The 13,909-nt window shown below is 41.0% G+C and overlaps 1 protein-coding gene across 1 annotated transcript in view; it reads left to right on the forward strand.

Moving 5' to 3' along the window:
* The window catches only part of LOC108900634 (rho GTPase-activating protein 20), a 38,833-nt gene that overhangs the window by 21,183 nt on the left and 3,741 nt on the right, over positions 1 to 13,909 (forward strand). Inside the window, 15 exon segments of the mRNA XM_051065940.1 lie at positions 5,439 to 5,524; positions 7,533 to 7,706; positions 7,855 to 7,973; positions 7,976 to 8,000; positions 9,643 to 9,684; positions 9,823 to 9,907; positions 10,094 to 10,117; positions 10,119 to 10,172; positions 10,525 to 10,591; positions 10,948 to 11,157; positions 11,251 to 11,423; positions 11,509 to 11,673; positions 12,204 to 12,316; positions 12,441 to 12,633; positions 13,336 to 13,450. Of these exon segments, the coding sequence (XP_050921897.1) occupies positions 5,439 to 5,524; positions 7,533 to 7,706; positions 7,855 to 7,973; positions 7,976 to 8,000; positions 9,643 to 9,684; positions 9,823 to 9,907; positions 10,094 to 10,117; positions 10,119 to 10,172; positions 10,525 to 10,591; positions 10,948 to 11,157; positions 11,251 to 11,423; positions 11,509 to 11,673; positions 12,204 to 12,316; positions 12,441 to 12,633; positions 13,336 to 13,450 (1,645 nt within the window).

The following is a 13,909-nucleotide window of genomic DNA, read 5'->3' on the forward strand; positions in this document are numbered from 1 at the left end:
ATTTGGGGAATGAATACTCAGTGTCTCTGTTCTTCACTTTGTGGCCTCGTTCTTCTTTAGCCCAGTTTGTGGCCCACTTCTGTTTCTAGAAGGACAATTGATTTTGGGGCAATAGTTATTTTTCCTTTTGAAAATGTGCCAGGTTCACACGCTCCCTTTAAAATCCACTCCTTCCTCTATATGGTCAGATGTTTACTTGCATTCATTGTGTGTGTGTAGACAACATTTATCACAAATTGTTGACTACACCACTGTATCACTTACACCTGCATTACCACTCACAGAAAATGTCCTTTGTAGACTTAATTGAGGGTGAATCACTTCATTTAAGGTGTGAATGTGCCCTACATTACAACCTTATGGCCTAGATTACACTCAGTACTATTCATGACTGTTTCCCAGAGACAGGAATCTAATAATGTGGCCTCAGACTGATGGAGAGCCTGGAGCTACTGTACTGACAGTGAGCATCACACTCACTCTGCTGACCTATAATCTGAACGTTTGTCTGTTGGATCTGACTGAATGTTCACAGGATTCCTTTGTCTGTTTTCATCCATCCTGATGTAACCCCTGGTTTTTTTGACACTGCCCTTATCACTCACTTATTTTATTCTAATTCTTTATTCTATTATTTTATTAACCTAAATATCTTCAGAGTAATATCTGTAACGGAATGAAATTGTGTCTGTTAATAGACAACACTGATGTGTAGTCCAGAATAACTTGTTGACTGACGGCAGGGTGAAATCATTGACATTTTTCCAGTGGAGTTTGGTGTCAGTTATTACACCTGTCCCGCAAATGTATTGAAACAAGCTGATACCCATAACAGTCTAATGATGTCACGTCTCTTGCTGGTTGTTTTAGGGTAAATTTTATTGTCTACTAAAATTAATACAACAGTTTGGTTAAAAATAGGTAGACCTATTTTTTGCAGCGTGTTGGCGCCGCCTCCGCTGTGTGCGTAAAGACGCATTAAGAAGTGGCACAGCGTCTGATAATCCAGACAGGAGGTGCTTTGGTTACAGCACAGCCTTTCATTCATGGTGAGGAGAGCGGGACAACTGTGGGACCAGCAGTTACTGACTTCTTTTTTTTTTTTACTCATCTGAACTTTTCCTCCTCACAGGTTTTAGTTCACGTCGCTGTTCGCAGACTGAAAGTTTTCAGCGACTTCTCGCGAGCTTGTGTTGAGATGGTCTCTACCTCCCGGAGACGGAGGTTATTGATGGGATTTCTCTCTCCCCTGCATCACCTGAGGACAGTCGGACAGTGAGCCGGAGGAGCGTCTGCAGGCTGGATGGACAACATGTCTCCACAGCAGCAGGAGGACAGCCTCGGCCGAGGCGGTGGACAGCAGGAAAACAAACGGGTATGCCGATTTTATTAGTAGACATGTCTGATTCAGATGCTGTTATTTTACCTCCTTTGTTCACCTTTTAGACTTATTTATCGGATAAACCAGTAAAAACTGTCATATTTTCCTCGGAGGTAACTGAAAGAGCCGATTATGAGCGCGGTTCGATCAGGTGAACGTTTAGTTCAGGGTTCAAGGGTTTTACCCAAATCACACCCTGCCTCCATTAAAACAGCTGAACTTGTTAAGACAGTCAGACAAAGACAACAGGAATATCATAGAGGTGCAGCGCCACGGGACACGCACCGTCTAAGCTTAGGTTTGGAGATACCATTAAAAACACCGGTGATTAAGTCAGATGTAAAGTAACTACACACTAATGACCCACAAACCCGGCCAACAGGAAGTGTATCTCCAAAATAAAGTTTACCTCGCATCAATAACGCACTAATTATTGGTGATTAATAGCCAATAATTTACTTCATATCAAACGTAGCAAATTACCTTAACACCCAAACCTATTCTGTCTTATTTGCACTTAATTTGAACCAACTAAACTAAACCAGTCAACAAATGGTTTCTAATATATTACAATATAATTGCAAGCAGGTTTACAAATGTAATAATATTTAATTATATTTGCTTACATCATTATAGATGTAAATCATTTAAGAAGTGTTTGTGCACTGGTTATAAAAGCTAAGTAAGGGTGTTAAAAATAAAGTGGCACTGCCTACATTATTATGATTATTAAACTTTACTAGTGTGGAAAAATATTACAGGAAATGTACACGTCAAGTATCCACTGTAATTAGGTTTTATAACATATTAGTTTTGATGCTTTGACTCCAGCACATCTCTCTGTAGCATCTGATTAATCACAGCCGATGGTGATTCACCACTGGTGAACCACTTTAATATAATATGTTAAGTTACATGCCTACAGGTGCATGTTTACTGTTACTGTTGAATAATTTATATATATGATCCTGTAGTATCAAAATCTGACCTGTAGGTCAGCAGTTTAGTTTTTGGTGTTGTAGGTTTCTGCACTGTGAATGAGCTGAAACCATTAAATAAATCAATTAACCAATTAATCTGATAATTGATTAATCATTTAATTTTCAAAATTTGGAAAAATTCAAAAAATTCTAAGGCTCAATTTTTCTGCTCGTCTCTGCTCTGAATCACTGTAAATTGACTGTTTTTTGGTCTTGTTATATTTAGTTGGTAAGACCAGTCAGTTAAATCAATAATGAAAATAACCATTAGCTGCACCTCAACTGTCCTTTGCCCATTTAGGATGTCATATCTCCCACTGAATCTGGTCAGTTGTTCATCTGTAATTAACTAGACTGTTGTGTGACTGACATATGACATGATGACAGTACAATTAATGTCTGAGGAAGACATGAAAATGTCATGAAGTTTTTTTTACAATAATAATATGCAAACCTACATGTTAGCCTTCTGTTAGCATTTTATTAATTGATTAATTTGTTCATCAGTCAGTCTGCTCTTTAGTGGCTGTGAGACGTCATGGTAACGTACAGAGGCTACAGTCTGATCTGTGTCCTTGTTTTATTAATGATTGATTCCTCATGTGCTCCAGCGTCTCATCTGTATGTCTGTATGTACTGTCCCTGCTGGCTCTGTGACAAGTTTTGACAGGATGAGTAAATACAGTGCATTTCCACCTGAAATGAACCCAAGTCCCCTGAGAGTTAATGAAACAGGCCAGAAAACAACCTTTTCAACACCAGTGAGAGTCAGATAGTGTCAGACTGTCGATTTCAGCATGGACTGTGTTAGCCTTGTTTTTCATCGCTGCACCATTATGAACTACAGTTTTCAATGCTTTCCTATTGAATGTATTTTAGAGATAGATTTTCTTCTAAACTTGAGTTAGATGAGGCAGAGACATGTGTTATCAGTGAAAAGTTTTGATGTCAAAATGATCTCGATATTTAACATTTCACATGCTTAACAGCTGGCTCTGACAAGAACAACAACATATGGGGAAAAGAATTATTTTAATATAGGAAAGCCATTTTTTCTTCCTCATCTGCTTTGTGTTGTGACAGGGTCAATAATATTAGAGCTAATCTGGTGTTGGTCAATAGACCTGTTTCCCAGCAGAAACACATTATGTTATTTTTAAGACTGAAAGGTTACATTGTAATGCTGTGGCTGGAGAGTAAGGAATGTTTCACCACTGTGTGACCCAGCTAAATCAATGATATTACATTGTGAAATGTCAAAAATGTGTGGAGGTGCATGGCGGTTGAAGGATGGACGGGGATTGATCTTTTCTCACTGTGGGGCTTTTAATGTGTCTGGACTGAGAGTGTTGAAACGCCTGCAGACAAATTGACTGCGATGTTGGTCTCCACCACTTTGGTCCAGACTCACATATATCAACAACTATTTGATGGATTGCTATAAATTCATGTTCCCCTCAGGATGAATTGTAGTGATTGGTGATCCCCTGAGGCTTATCTAGAGAAAAACTAATGACAGTCCCATCAGCCACAGCTGTATGGGACACTAGACAACAATGATTATACTTTAACTATTTACTAATTTTACAAAATGTTCAAGTGCAGTTTTATTATGACACTACTTGGCTTGCTGCAGTTGACAAGATAGGAAAGCTATCAAAAAGTAGCCCACTGATGTTTGTTGCAGCAGTCCCTGAACGCTCCCACTTTGGCTAATTAGCCAGTTTTAGTGTGCTAACATGCTGAATTCAGTTAGTGAAAACTGTAAAAATGACTGTTTAGCATGCCGATGTTAGCGGTAAACTTGTGCTTCATTGTGCTTCAGTGCAGCCTCACGCAGCTGCTAGCATGGTTGTAAACTGGCTGTTCTATCACTGTTAAAGCTTTTTATTCAGTAAGAATCAGGATGATGTTTACACAAATTGCTGGTACCAGTTAAGGTGGAAAACTATATGAAATGTTCCATGTTGTCATCCTGTTGGAAACAGTTATTTTCTGTTATTTCCATCTGTCTGTTTTTACCAACATGATGGAACTGAGCTCTGGCTATTCCTGGAGTCACTGTGGTTACAGTGTTACTTGCAAACTGCCATAAATTATAACATTTCAAGGTAGATTGCTGCAGTAACATAGATGGATAGTTGACTTGTTCACATTACACCACAGGCTGGATGATAAAAATCCAGAGAATTTAAACTTCCTCTACATTAAGAGCTTGATCATGTAACTACTATAATCTGGCCAAGAAAACCCATGCTCAACACAGTAACTATTAGGTGACCATGCCACAGAGTGTGTTAATCGGACATACAGTGAAACATCTGTGGTTATGTAATGGTTGTTTGTCACCTTACTTCACACTCACAAATCCTCCTACAATTAGATTAAATGAAACTTTAATGATCCTCACGGGGCAACCAGGATAATAGGATCCATCAAAGAAGAATAGGATCTCAACAAGGCTGCAAGCAGCATCTGGTGGTGTGCAGAACAACAGGAACAGTGACAGATATGATGTTTTTGACACTTAAACATATGGAGTATGAGTATGTACTATAAAAAACATGACTTTCCATTATCTTCTACATGCAGCAAAGTCACTTCACTGAAGGTGTGAGAAAGGTCAGGAGAGTCATGGCAGAGACAGATCGAGGCTGCAAAGTGCTGAAGGAAGTACAGACTGTAAAATGTTGTCTCCCTAGCTAATCTCCATGCTCTGACATTCCTCTGTTTAAATTCTCATGTTTCAATCTGCTGTTCTTGTCGTTTTGGAGGCCACAGTCAGTCCCAGCACTGTGATGAATGTACTGAACATTAGGATGCTTATGTAACCAATGAAGAGAGTGTAAACATGACGTAGATGTGGAGTAAGTTAGCGCCAGGATTTGAGCCTTTTTGGTTTTGCGGAGCTGTTTTATGTGTAATTACATGTTTGAGTAGAGAAGGTGTAGTGTACTAGATGTAGGTGACTTTTTCAAAAAACCCTAGGATACATTTAGTGTATGTTACATCTATATTAATAATGCTGTGGTCGGACAACACTTTGACTTTGATGAACTTTTTTTTGTCCTTTTTAGCGGATGAAATCTCAGAGTTACCGGCGTCAGTCTGCCCCGTCTCTGGTCATCACCAAGGCTCTCACCAGGTCCAAGACTCTCTCCAGGTACTGGTTCTAGTTCTGGCTGGCTTTGTGTTCACACTTGTTTTTTTCAAACACAACTGGAATGTCACTGATACCTCAGCAGAGGTCACACAATCCTACACATTTCTGCACAATATTTCCTGAGAAATTGATGAAAATGTTGAAAAACGCCCTACCAAAATGCACTGGGTTTGTCCCTAGTCTATGCTGCATCCCTCCACTAGGTTTGGTACAAATAATAAATACAAATAATAGACCAATTGGAACTGAAACTCTATTAACGCTATTCAGACAGTCTTCTTGTGGTTGGTAGTCCATTACCAGGGTTGAGTGACAGCTTTCACACCAGCCTAAAAGAACCAGACCAAACAGGCAAATGCAGAGTGCACAGAGTTTGTTTGAGCCAAACAGGTTAAGCGTGAGAGTAACAAGTCCTGTACATGATCATTATGCAGATACTGAGGAGTGAAACTTCAAATAATCTTAAATCTGGAAGGAAGCACTTGTACATTGGCTTTGACTATGACAGTAACAATGATCTTATTAAGTACAAGGTTCGTAGAGCAGGAAACAGCACTTTTCCTGCAGCTGAAGCTGCCTCAGTTTTGTTTACACCAGCAGGTGTAAGTTGATGCTTAGTGTCATCACACAGTTCAACAGGAGGTGAGCAGGTCAGTGAAAACATCCTCATCCAGTTCTCTAACGCAGAGGTCACAGAGGTCAGGCCACACTGACAAAACCCTGAGGCCACACGCTCACACATGTGCACACACACACATTCACACTCACATGACCCCAGGCACAACCCTGAGTGAGGTGTTGAGTCCACTCGGATAGATAATCCTGCTGTAACCAGACTTATCAGAGGATCAGGCAGCTATTAATAGTCTCTGTCTTTGAACATATGGACTGGGAAAGTGAGGAAGAAATAACCTCATTAAAAAGCTCCTACAGAGGTGGGCACCCGACCAGACCGTTAATAGTTGTGCTCATTCAGAAATAATCAGTTTTCTACTATTTTTGTTCTTTGATTTGGTTTAAATTGGTCTTGAGTGCAAGAGCAGGGAGCGATCATGTGTCTTCGAGAACTCTTTACATAGACGTTAGCTATGTTCTGTGTATTAGCATTAAGCACTGAATATGGAAAATAACATTTTCTGTTTGCGTTTGATTTTGACCTGAAATCCCACAAACAACTCCCACATCTCCAGCTTTTATGCTAAGCTAAGCTAACTGGCTGCAGGCTAATCAAATAAACCTATTTTCCAGAATTTCTTTAAATGGTGACCTGGCTATGAACTTAACAAAAATAAAATTCCAATAATAAAATAGTCAATGATTTTGAATTAATATTCAGTAACACTTTCAGTGATATCTTTTTATTTACATTTATTTTTTATTTACAAAGTCCCTATTCAGATTTTGCTTGGGAAAAGCATCAATTTAAAGTCCTATTTTGCAGTGACTTTACATTTGACTTTGTGAAACCTGCAGATGCCCTGACCTCCCACTGCACTCAATTCTCAACCTAATCACCTATGACTTAAAATTACATAATACAAATTACATAATGAAAGGTACATGGGTGACTCTGATGTCTCATCAATCTCCATTGAGGGAGACAGAGATCTGAAGTGAATAATCTAATGAACGGGGCACTGACTGAGTCTTTCTATTTACACTGAGACATCACCACCAAACATGCCTTTAGATAAACTAACATTGTAAACCTCAAAACAACTCCTTATAAGATAGAAAGGCTTGGACCAATAAGTTAGCTGCTGCTCAGCATTACCACTCAGTCACGCTGATGCAAAAAAGCAAGTTACTGTCTTACACAAGAGGTGGTTAGAGGTGCTTTCTGTCTTTTACTTTGGCTGTTTTACAGATTACTGGCTATTAAATGCTGTGTTTGCAGAAACAATGACTTGCTTAAATCTCACATTGCAGTAGTAGACTTAAAATTCTGTGTATCTTATTTAAAAGTAACCGTTGTACTGTCCTTGTGGCCCATGTGTCGGTATTTCAGAGAGAGCTTCCTGGTTCCTGTGTGTCCGGAGACCTGTCCATTGGTCCAGTCCTTCCTCACAGGCTCTGACAGGTCGTTTCTTCTCCACGGACATGCTCAGTTGAAGACAGGGATGCAGACTCAGGACAGACACCTCTTCCTGTTCAATGACATCCTGGTTATTGCCAAAGCCAAGTAAGCACAAGTGTCTATTTTGATGTGGAGCAGTTTAAGAGCATTTTGGCTGCTCCTTGTGTCCTTCACCAATGAATTAGGTTAATGCCTAGGTCTAAGGTTAAAATTTAGAGTGTGTGTGGTTGATGGTGCTGGTCCACGTTCCCAGGTCAGCCAACCACTTTAAGCAGAAAGCCCGGATATGCGTTTGTGAGATGTGGACGGCGGGCATGGATGAGGTGTGTGAGGGAAGCACGAACCCAGAGAGGAGCTTCGTCATGGGCTGGCCACCTGCAACTGTGTCGCTACATTTAGGTAACACACACACACACACACACACTAATACCAGTCCAGTGTTGTTTATGTTGCTTATGTTGTTAGTGTTACAATTTATGTTGCTGTAAATCACAAAGATGCAGAAACACAAATAGGCACACACTTTGGAATGTGTAGAGTGTGTAAACACAGATGAATACCTGTGGGTCTTCACAAAAACAGACAAACTCAACATATCCAGCCTATCTGATGAGTATGATGCTTTGTATAATGTAATGCCATTTCAGTGCATTTGTTTGATACCAGAGTGTTCAGAAGGTCTTAACGTTGGACTGATTCTGGTGAGACATTTTAATGAGATTCCAAGTTAAAAGTCAAACCCAAACATCAGGTTTCTGTAAACGTTGTTCCTGTTCGCGCTTACGTCAGAGGCTGTAAAACGTGTTTTTTCAATAGTAATATGTTGGTGATGCTGTAAACTCGACCTTAAATGCCACACTAACAGAAAACAGACCGGATGAGGTGTAAGCACTTGTATGAAGGCCTGGGTTAAAATCAGACTAAGGGCAGGAAAAATGTCAGAAAACTATTTCCACAGTAAAATAAATCAAACTGTGCTTGTACAGCTCCTCAGGTAATGAGCAGATTGTGTGTTGCAAAGTATGACTGTGTTCACATTTTTATTTAAAATTACAGAGGCAGAACTATATTTAAAGGTGCTATATGTACATTTTTGCTATTGCTACTGCTACTATTGCTATAGTAAAGGAAGTGCAGCTGAAAGGGATTTGGACAGTGGAAGAGAAGATCCCATGTTTTTTATATCACACACTGAGTCTAATTACTTCATTATAAGTACATTTGCTCCATATGTACACTGAAAGAGTTCATTTTTCACTGTAATTGTTCCCTAACTCTTACTGACCCTGAGATGTCTTCCTGATTCTAAGGTTTGCCAACTCTTACATTAGAATCATGTAAAAATTCATTCCAACTCTCAGCTGAGGCTAATACGAGGCCTCCTCAGCCTGAAATGACAGTTTTTAGTATAAAATTGCCTCTTTGTTTTACTATTTCTCCACTGCAGATTTTTTTTACTGAATAAACTAACTTTGCAAGATACACATTAGACTGCTACAGCCTGTGGATTTTGGCTCCCAGTACTACTTCCACTGGATTGCTTTAGTCAGGGATTTCAGGGTGTCAAGAAGACAAAACAGTTCCAGTTATTAAAAACTGTGTCAATATATGCATTTGCATGTTAGTATTGTTTAAACATTATGATCCATTTCTACATTACAGGTCTGAACGATTGTCTGCTAACTCTTGTCTCCTTACTCAGTGGTCAGAGTAAGAAGCTTTGTAGCTCCAAAGTTTTTAGTGCAATTCCTAGGAGGAATTCTGTGACACTTGAGAAATACAGGTCAAGGCCATGTTATTAAAATCTGCAGGCACATTCAGCAGTTATCTACTCTGCTCAACCTGAAGCTAAAATCTGTCACAACCCTTTAAAACCCCATTAAAATATGTTAATACCCAATGATACCCATTATAAACTGCTAAAAGTAAATGAAAGTCTATTAGCAGTTTCTGTGCTGAGAGAATAGTTTTATTATGACACACACACACACACGTACATGCAGCTGAACCCACACGTGATTCTTGTTTATGTTTCCCTCAGCTCAGCAGAACAGAAGGAGAAATGGCTCTCCCTCCTCAAAAGGTAAACTCTGCCTTCACACATCAACATGAAGTATGTGTGTGTGTGTGTGTGTGTGTGTGTGTGTGTGTGTGTGTGTGTGAGAGAGAGAGAGTCAGGGAAATCTCACAACTCAGTGTTTCCTCTTTGCTCTCTCTGCAGTCGGATAAAAGAAGAGAAGGAGAGGGAGGAACCTAAAACCATCCCTCTGAGAGTGTATGGGAAGGGAATCAATACTTTTGCTGTTGTAAGTTTTACCACTATGAAGATTTTATATACAAACACCTTTAGTCCACTTAAGCTCTGTCACTTTTCCTAAAGATTAAGTGTGGAGTGTGTATTTGCAGTGGTGGCTTTCTCTTCCTGACAGTGTATAGTATATGATGTCCTGTTGATCCTGTACGTGTGTGTGTGTACTGTCTCCCCTCACTAGACCAAGACGCTCCCTGTCAGCAACTCAAGATTCCACCAATGAGGTGATCCGACTGGCTCTGCAGCAGTTTAGCATCATAGTAAGTAATAAAGAAAATCTGGGAGAATCAATTAACAGATTAATTTAAAAAAATTAACAATGACTGACAAATAAAAAGATATTAGCTGCAACTAGTTGTGACTTTTCTTCCCAACCAGCCCAAACATTAACTTTTGTTAACGTTTGTTAATGTTTTCACAGAGGCCTTGTAGTCTTAGCTTAGTTGCACAAGTTACACGTGGTGTAAAGAAGCAGCATGTGAAAACTAGAAGTGAATACTATTCTTTGTCACATCTCAGCATCCTAAACTGTTTCCCTCTGCTCAGCCTGATGTGGTTTTCAAGACATCTCGTCCTCTAATGGTGATTTTCTGTGTGTGTGTTTTTGCTCAGGGAAATGTGAAAGACTACCAGCTGTGGGTCATCTCCAAGAGGGACAACGCCCCCTATCCTCTAATAGGTCAGTGAGTGAGGTCTGGGTCTAGTTTGACAAAATAGAATCAGATCCTGTTGTAGCTCATGTATCAGATTTTGTTTCCTGAACAAGCTGTGGTTCTATTTCTTCACCTCAACACACACACACACCCCTGTGTCGCTCTGTCTCGTGGGCATAAACCTCTTAGCACAGATGTTTTTTTGGACATACTAGTACCATTCACTCCCAGAAAAGAGAGTGTTTTGTGTGATCTAGCTCCCAGCAACAAGGGGTCGACTTGCCACTCTGATAAACGATGGGACGATATGGTGTTGTTGTTGTTAAATAGCAACTAAATCAAGCCTCCGGGGATTGATACTATCTTCTCTTCTCTGTCTCAGGTCATGAGTTTCCCTTCAGTATTCAGATGAGCCATGTGAGACACACAGCGTCTCAGGGAAGCGGCGCTGGAGGCAGGGACGCTGCTGCTGCTGCACCACCTGCAGACAGACAGAAGGCCATGCAGGTGGAGCAGCTGCAGGTGTACAAGCAGTGCCAGTTCATCATGAAGCCCCGACCCGCTGAGCCGCTGCAGCAGCACGAATCTGCAGGTGAGACCCACCGCTGAGTCATTTTGTACTTTGTAACGGTGCATTTGACTGGTTATTCTAATGCATTCTGGGATACTGTGATGTTTTTTTCAGATTTGTCTCAGAAGCCGTTTAAAAGGAGGCGTTCCCTCATCACCTGGGCCTTCTGGCGAGGCTCCTCCTCTCACCTGAATGAGCTGTCCTTCGCCGGTGCGGCCCGCGGCTGCCTGTTCAGCCAGCCGCTCAGCTCCGTCTGCGTAGAGGACGCTCTGCCAAAGCCGGTCATGGTGAGCAGATACACACTGACACAGCAGTGACCTCAACTCCACCTACACAACACCATCCCTCACCTTCTCTGTCCTCTGTCGCCAGGACATGTTGGCGTTTCTGTACCACGAAGGGTCATGGACACGGGGGATCTTCCGCCGGCCGGCGGGAGCTCGAGCCGTCAGGGAGCTGCGGGACTCTCTGGATGCCGGGGAGTTTCAACTTCCTCTAACGCGCGACCACGTCTTTGTCATAGCCGGAGTCTTTAAGGTAGGAGGATGTGTGTGTGTGTGTGTGTGTGTGTGTGTGCATTTTAGTTGCAAATGCCAGTGTGTGTTATGTTTGAGTACATATGTGACTGCGCGTGTTACCTTATTGACCCACATCTGTAAGCACAAAATTAATCTGCTTCCATCCTACTCAGCCTCAGTGTGACATGCTCTGCTGCTACATTAACAGGACAAGCTGTTCACAGCAGAGCAGCCTAGATTGGCTTATTAATGTAATCTGGATTATAATCTCTTATTATCTGGGGGGGATAACACAGAGCTCCTGTGAATGAGTACACGGCAGCAGAAACGATTTCTCATCTGTACTAATGATGTACATGTTTTACTTCAGTCAGTTTTAATGGCAAGTGAACATTTATACAGAGTAATAAAAGTCTCTTACATCAGTTGACTGGACATAAACCTTTTGGTTTGAAGCAGAGCAGTCAGCAGTGGTTGGCAGGATAGTTTTTATTCTGAATGATACGACAGAAACAATCAGTCGTGACTTGCTGCTGTGTGTGTTTTCAGGATTTCCTGCGCAGCATCCCTGGCAGCCTGCTGTGTTGTGAACTGCATGAAGAATGGATGGATGTTCTTGAGGAAGAGGAGGAGGAGGACGAGCAGGTGCAGGACATACAGAGGTAACATACACATCATCTGTGCCATTAGTATCGTTTGATGAGATTTCTTACGCTATTTTCTTAACTACTGAAAGGCTTCCCAGAATTCATTGCTCTCCTTTACCCCTGACCTGTCTTCCTGTAGGATGATCTGTCGCCTGCCCAAAGGAAACGCCCTGCTGCTACGCTACCTGCTGGCCATGCTGCACGGTATCCAGGGAAACGAACACGAGAACCAAATGACCAGTTTCAACTTATCAGTGTGCATTGCTCCCAGCATGCTTTGGCCGCCCGGAGCGCCTCGTAGCCCTGAGGTGGAGGGAGAAGGAACTAAGAAGGTAAGACGTGGTGCCTGGTGCAGCTGGATTCCAGTGGTGAGAAGTTTTCACAAGGCCAGCAAAGATTTTGGGTTGAATATCAGTAATACACTGTGGAATTTGACCCAGACCCACAACACAATCAAATAAATCTGTCTAAGCCATCTCACAGCTTAGTCAGAAAGAGAGTTGTCATCCCAAGAAACAATAGTGACGCAAACTCACTTCACCTCCTGAACCTGCCATCTCTGCTGGCCTGAGATCAGGACTCTAACCCTAACCCTTAAAATGAATTGTTAGAAAAAGACACACAGTGAGCTTCCTAACCTGTAAACTGAATGTTATTTTTAGGATCATTGTGCTTGTTAATTCCTGTTAATCAGTGCATTGTGTCACCTCTAAACTACATCAAGCTTTTCTCATAGGAATGTCTCAATCAGCTTTGTAGAAAAGGCTGAAAGGTCTAATTATAGAAGTTTGACTTTTTGAAATGTGGATGGGAATGTAGCAAACTCCAGACATGCTGTCCTGAAAGAGTTTGTTCACTCAGTCTGAAGCATTGTAACAAGTAGCTGATCAGAAATGATGCGCTGTGAATGTTGGAAGCAGAGATGGGAAATTAGACATAAAGATTAACAAGCCTTGAAAAGTTGTAGATGTTGAGAAACGCTAACAGTTGTTACACTGTCATCAGTCTTTCTCTTATCTTCTCGTCTGCTGCAGGTTTGTGAGCTGGTGAAGTTTATGATCGAACACTGTCAGCAGATTCTAGGGGAGGATCCATCCTCTCTGTTTGGAGGGCCGCCAACAAGACTCAACACTGACGAGACGGGATCAGGTACAGAAACAATGGAAACGTGACAGTGTGATATCTCTGGTTAACACTGGGCATAGCTACAGTGTTATTCATTGACTTTGATAACCATTATTATAATATCACTGAACTGTAATGCTGTGTTAGAGCAGACTGTAACACCAAGTAATAATTACTTTTCTTATGTTATGGAAATGAATGAAACACGAAAACGTAGCAGTATGGATTAAGAATCTATTCCTTTTATGTAAAGCGTGTTATTTGTAAAAAGTGAAGAAAAGGGTTAGGGTTAGCTATGATGGCTAAAACTTCAAACCCTAACCTTTAAAATTTTGTTTGGCATAAACAAGAAACAACTACACAAGTGACAAATGAATGGATTAGAACTTGGATGTCATTTTATTTCATGGTTTCTTTAAACCATCTTTATCTCTGAAAAGCCAAAGATTGTAGAAAATTCTCTACACTGTATTTACTGGCCGT

This window comes from Lates calcarifer, linkage group LG7_2, assembly GCF_001640805.2.
Source record: "Lates calcarifer isolate ASB-BC8 linkage group LG7_2, TLL_Latcal_v3, whole genome shotgun sequence".
NCBI lineage: Eukaryota > Metazoa > Chordata > Actinopteri > Centropomidae > Lates > Lates calcarifer.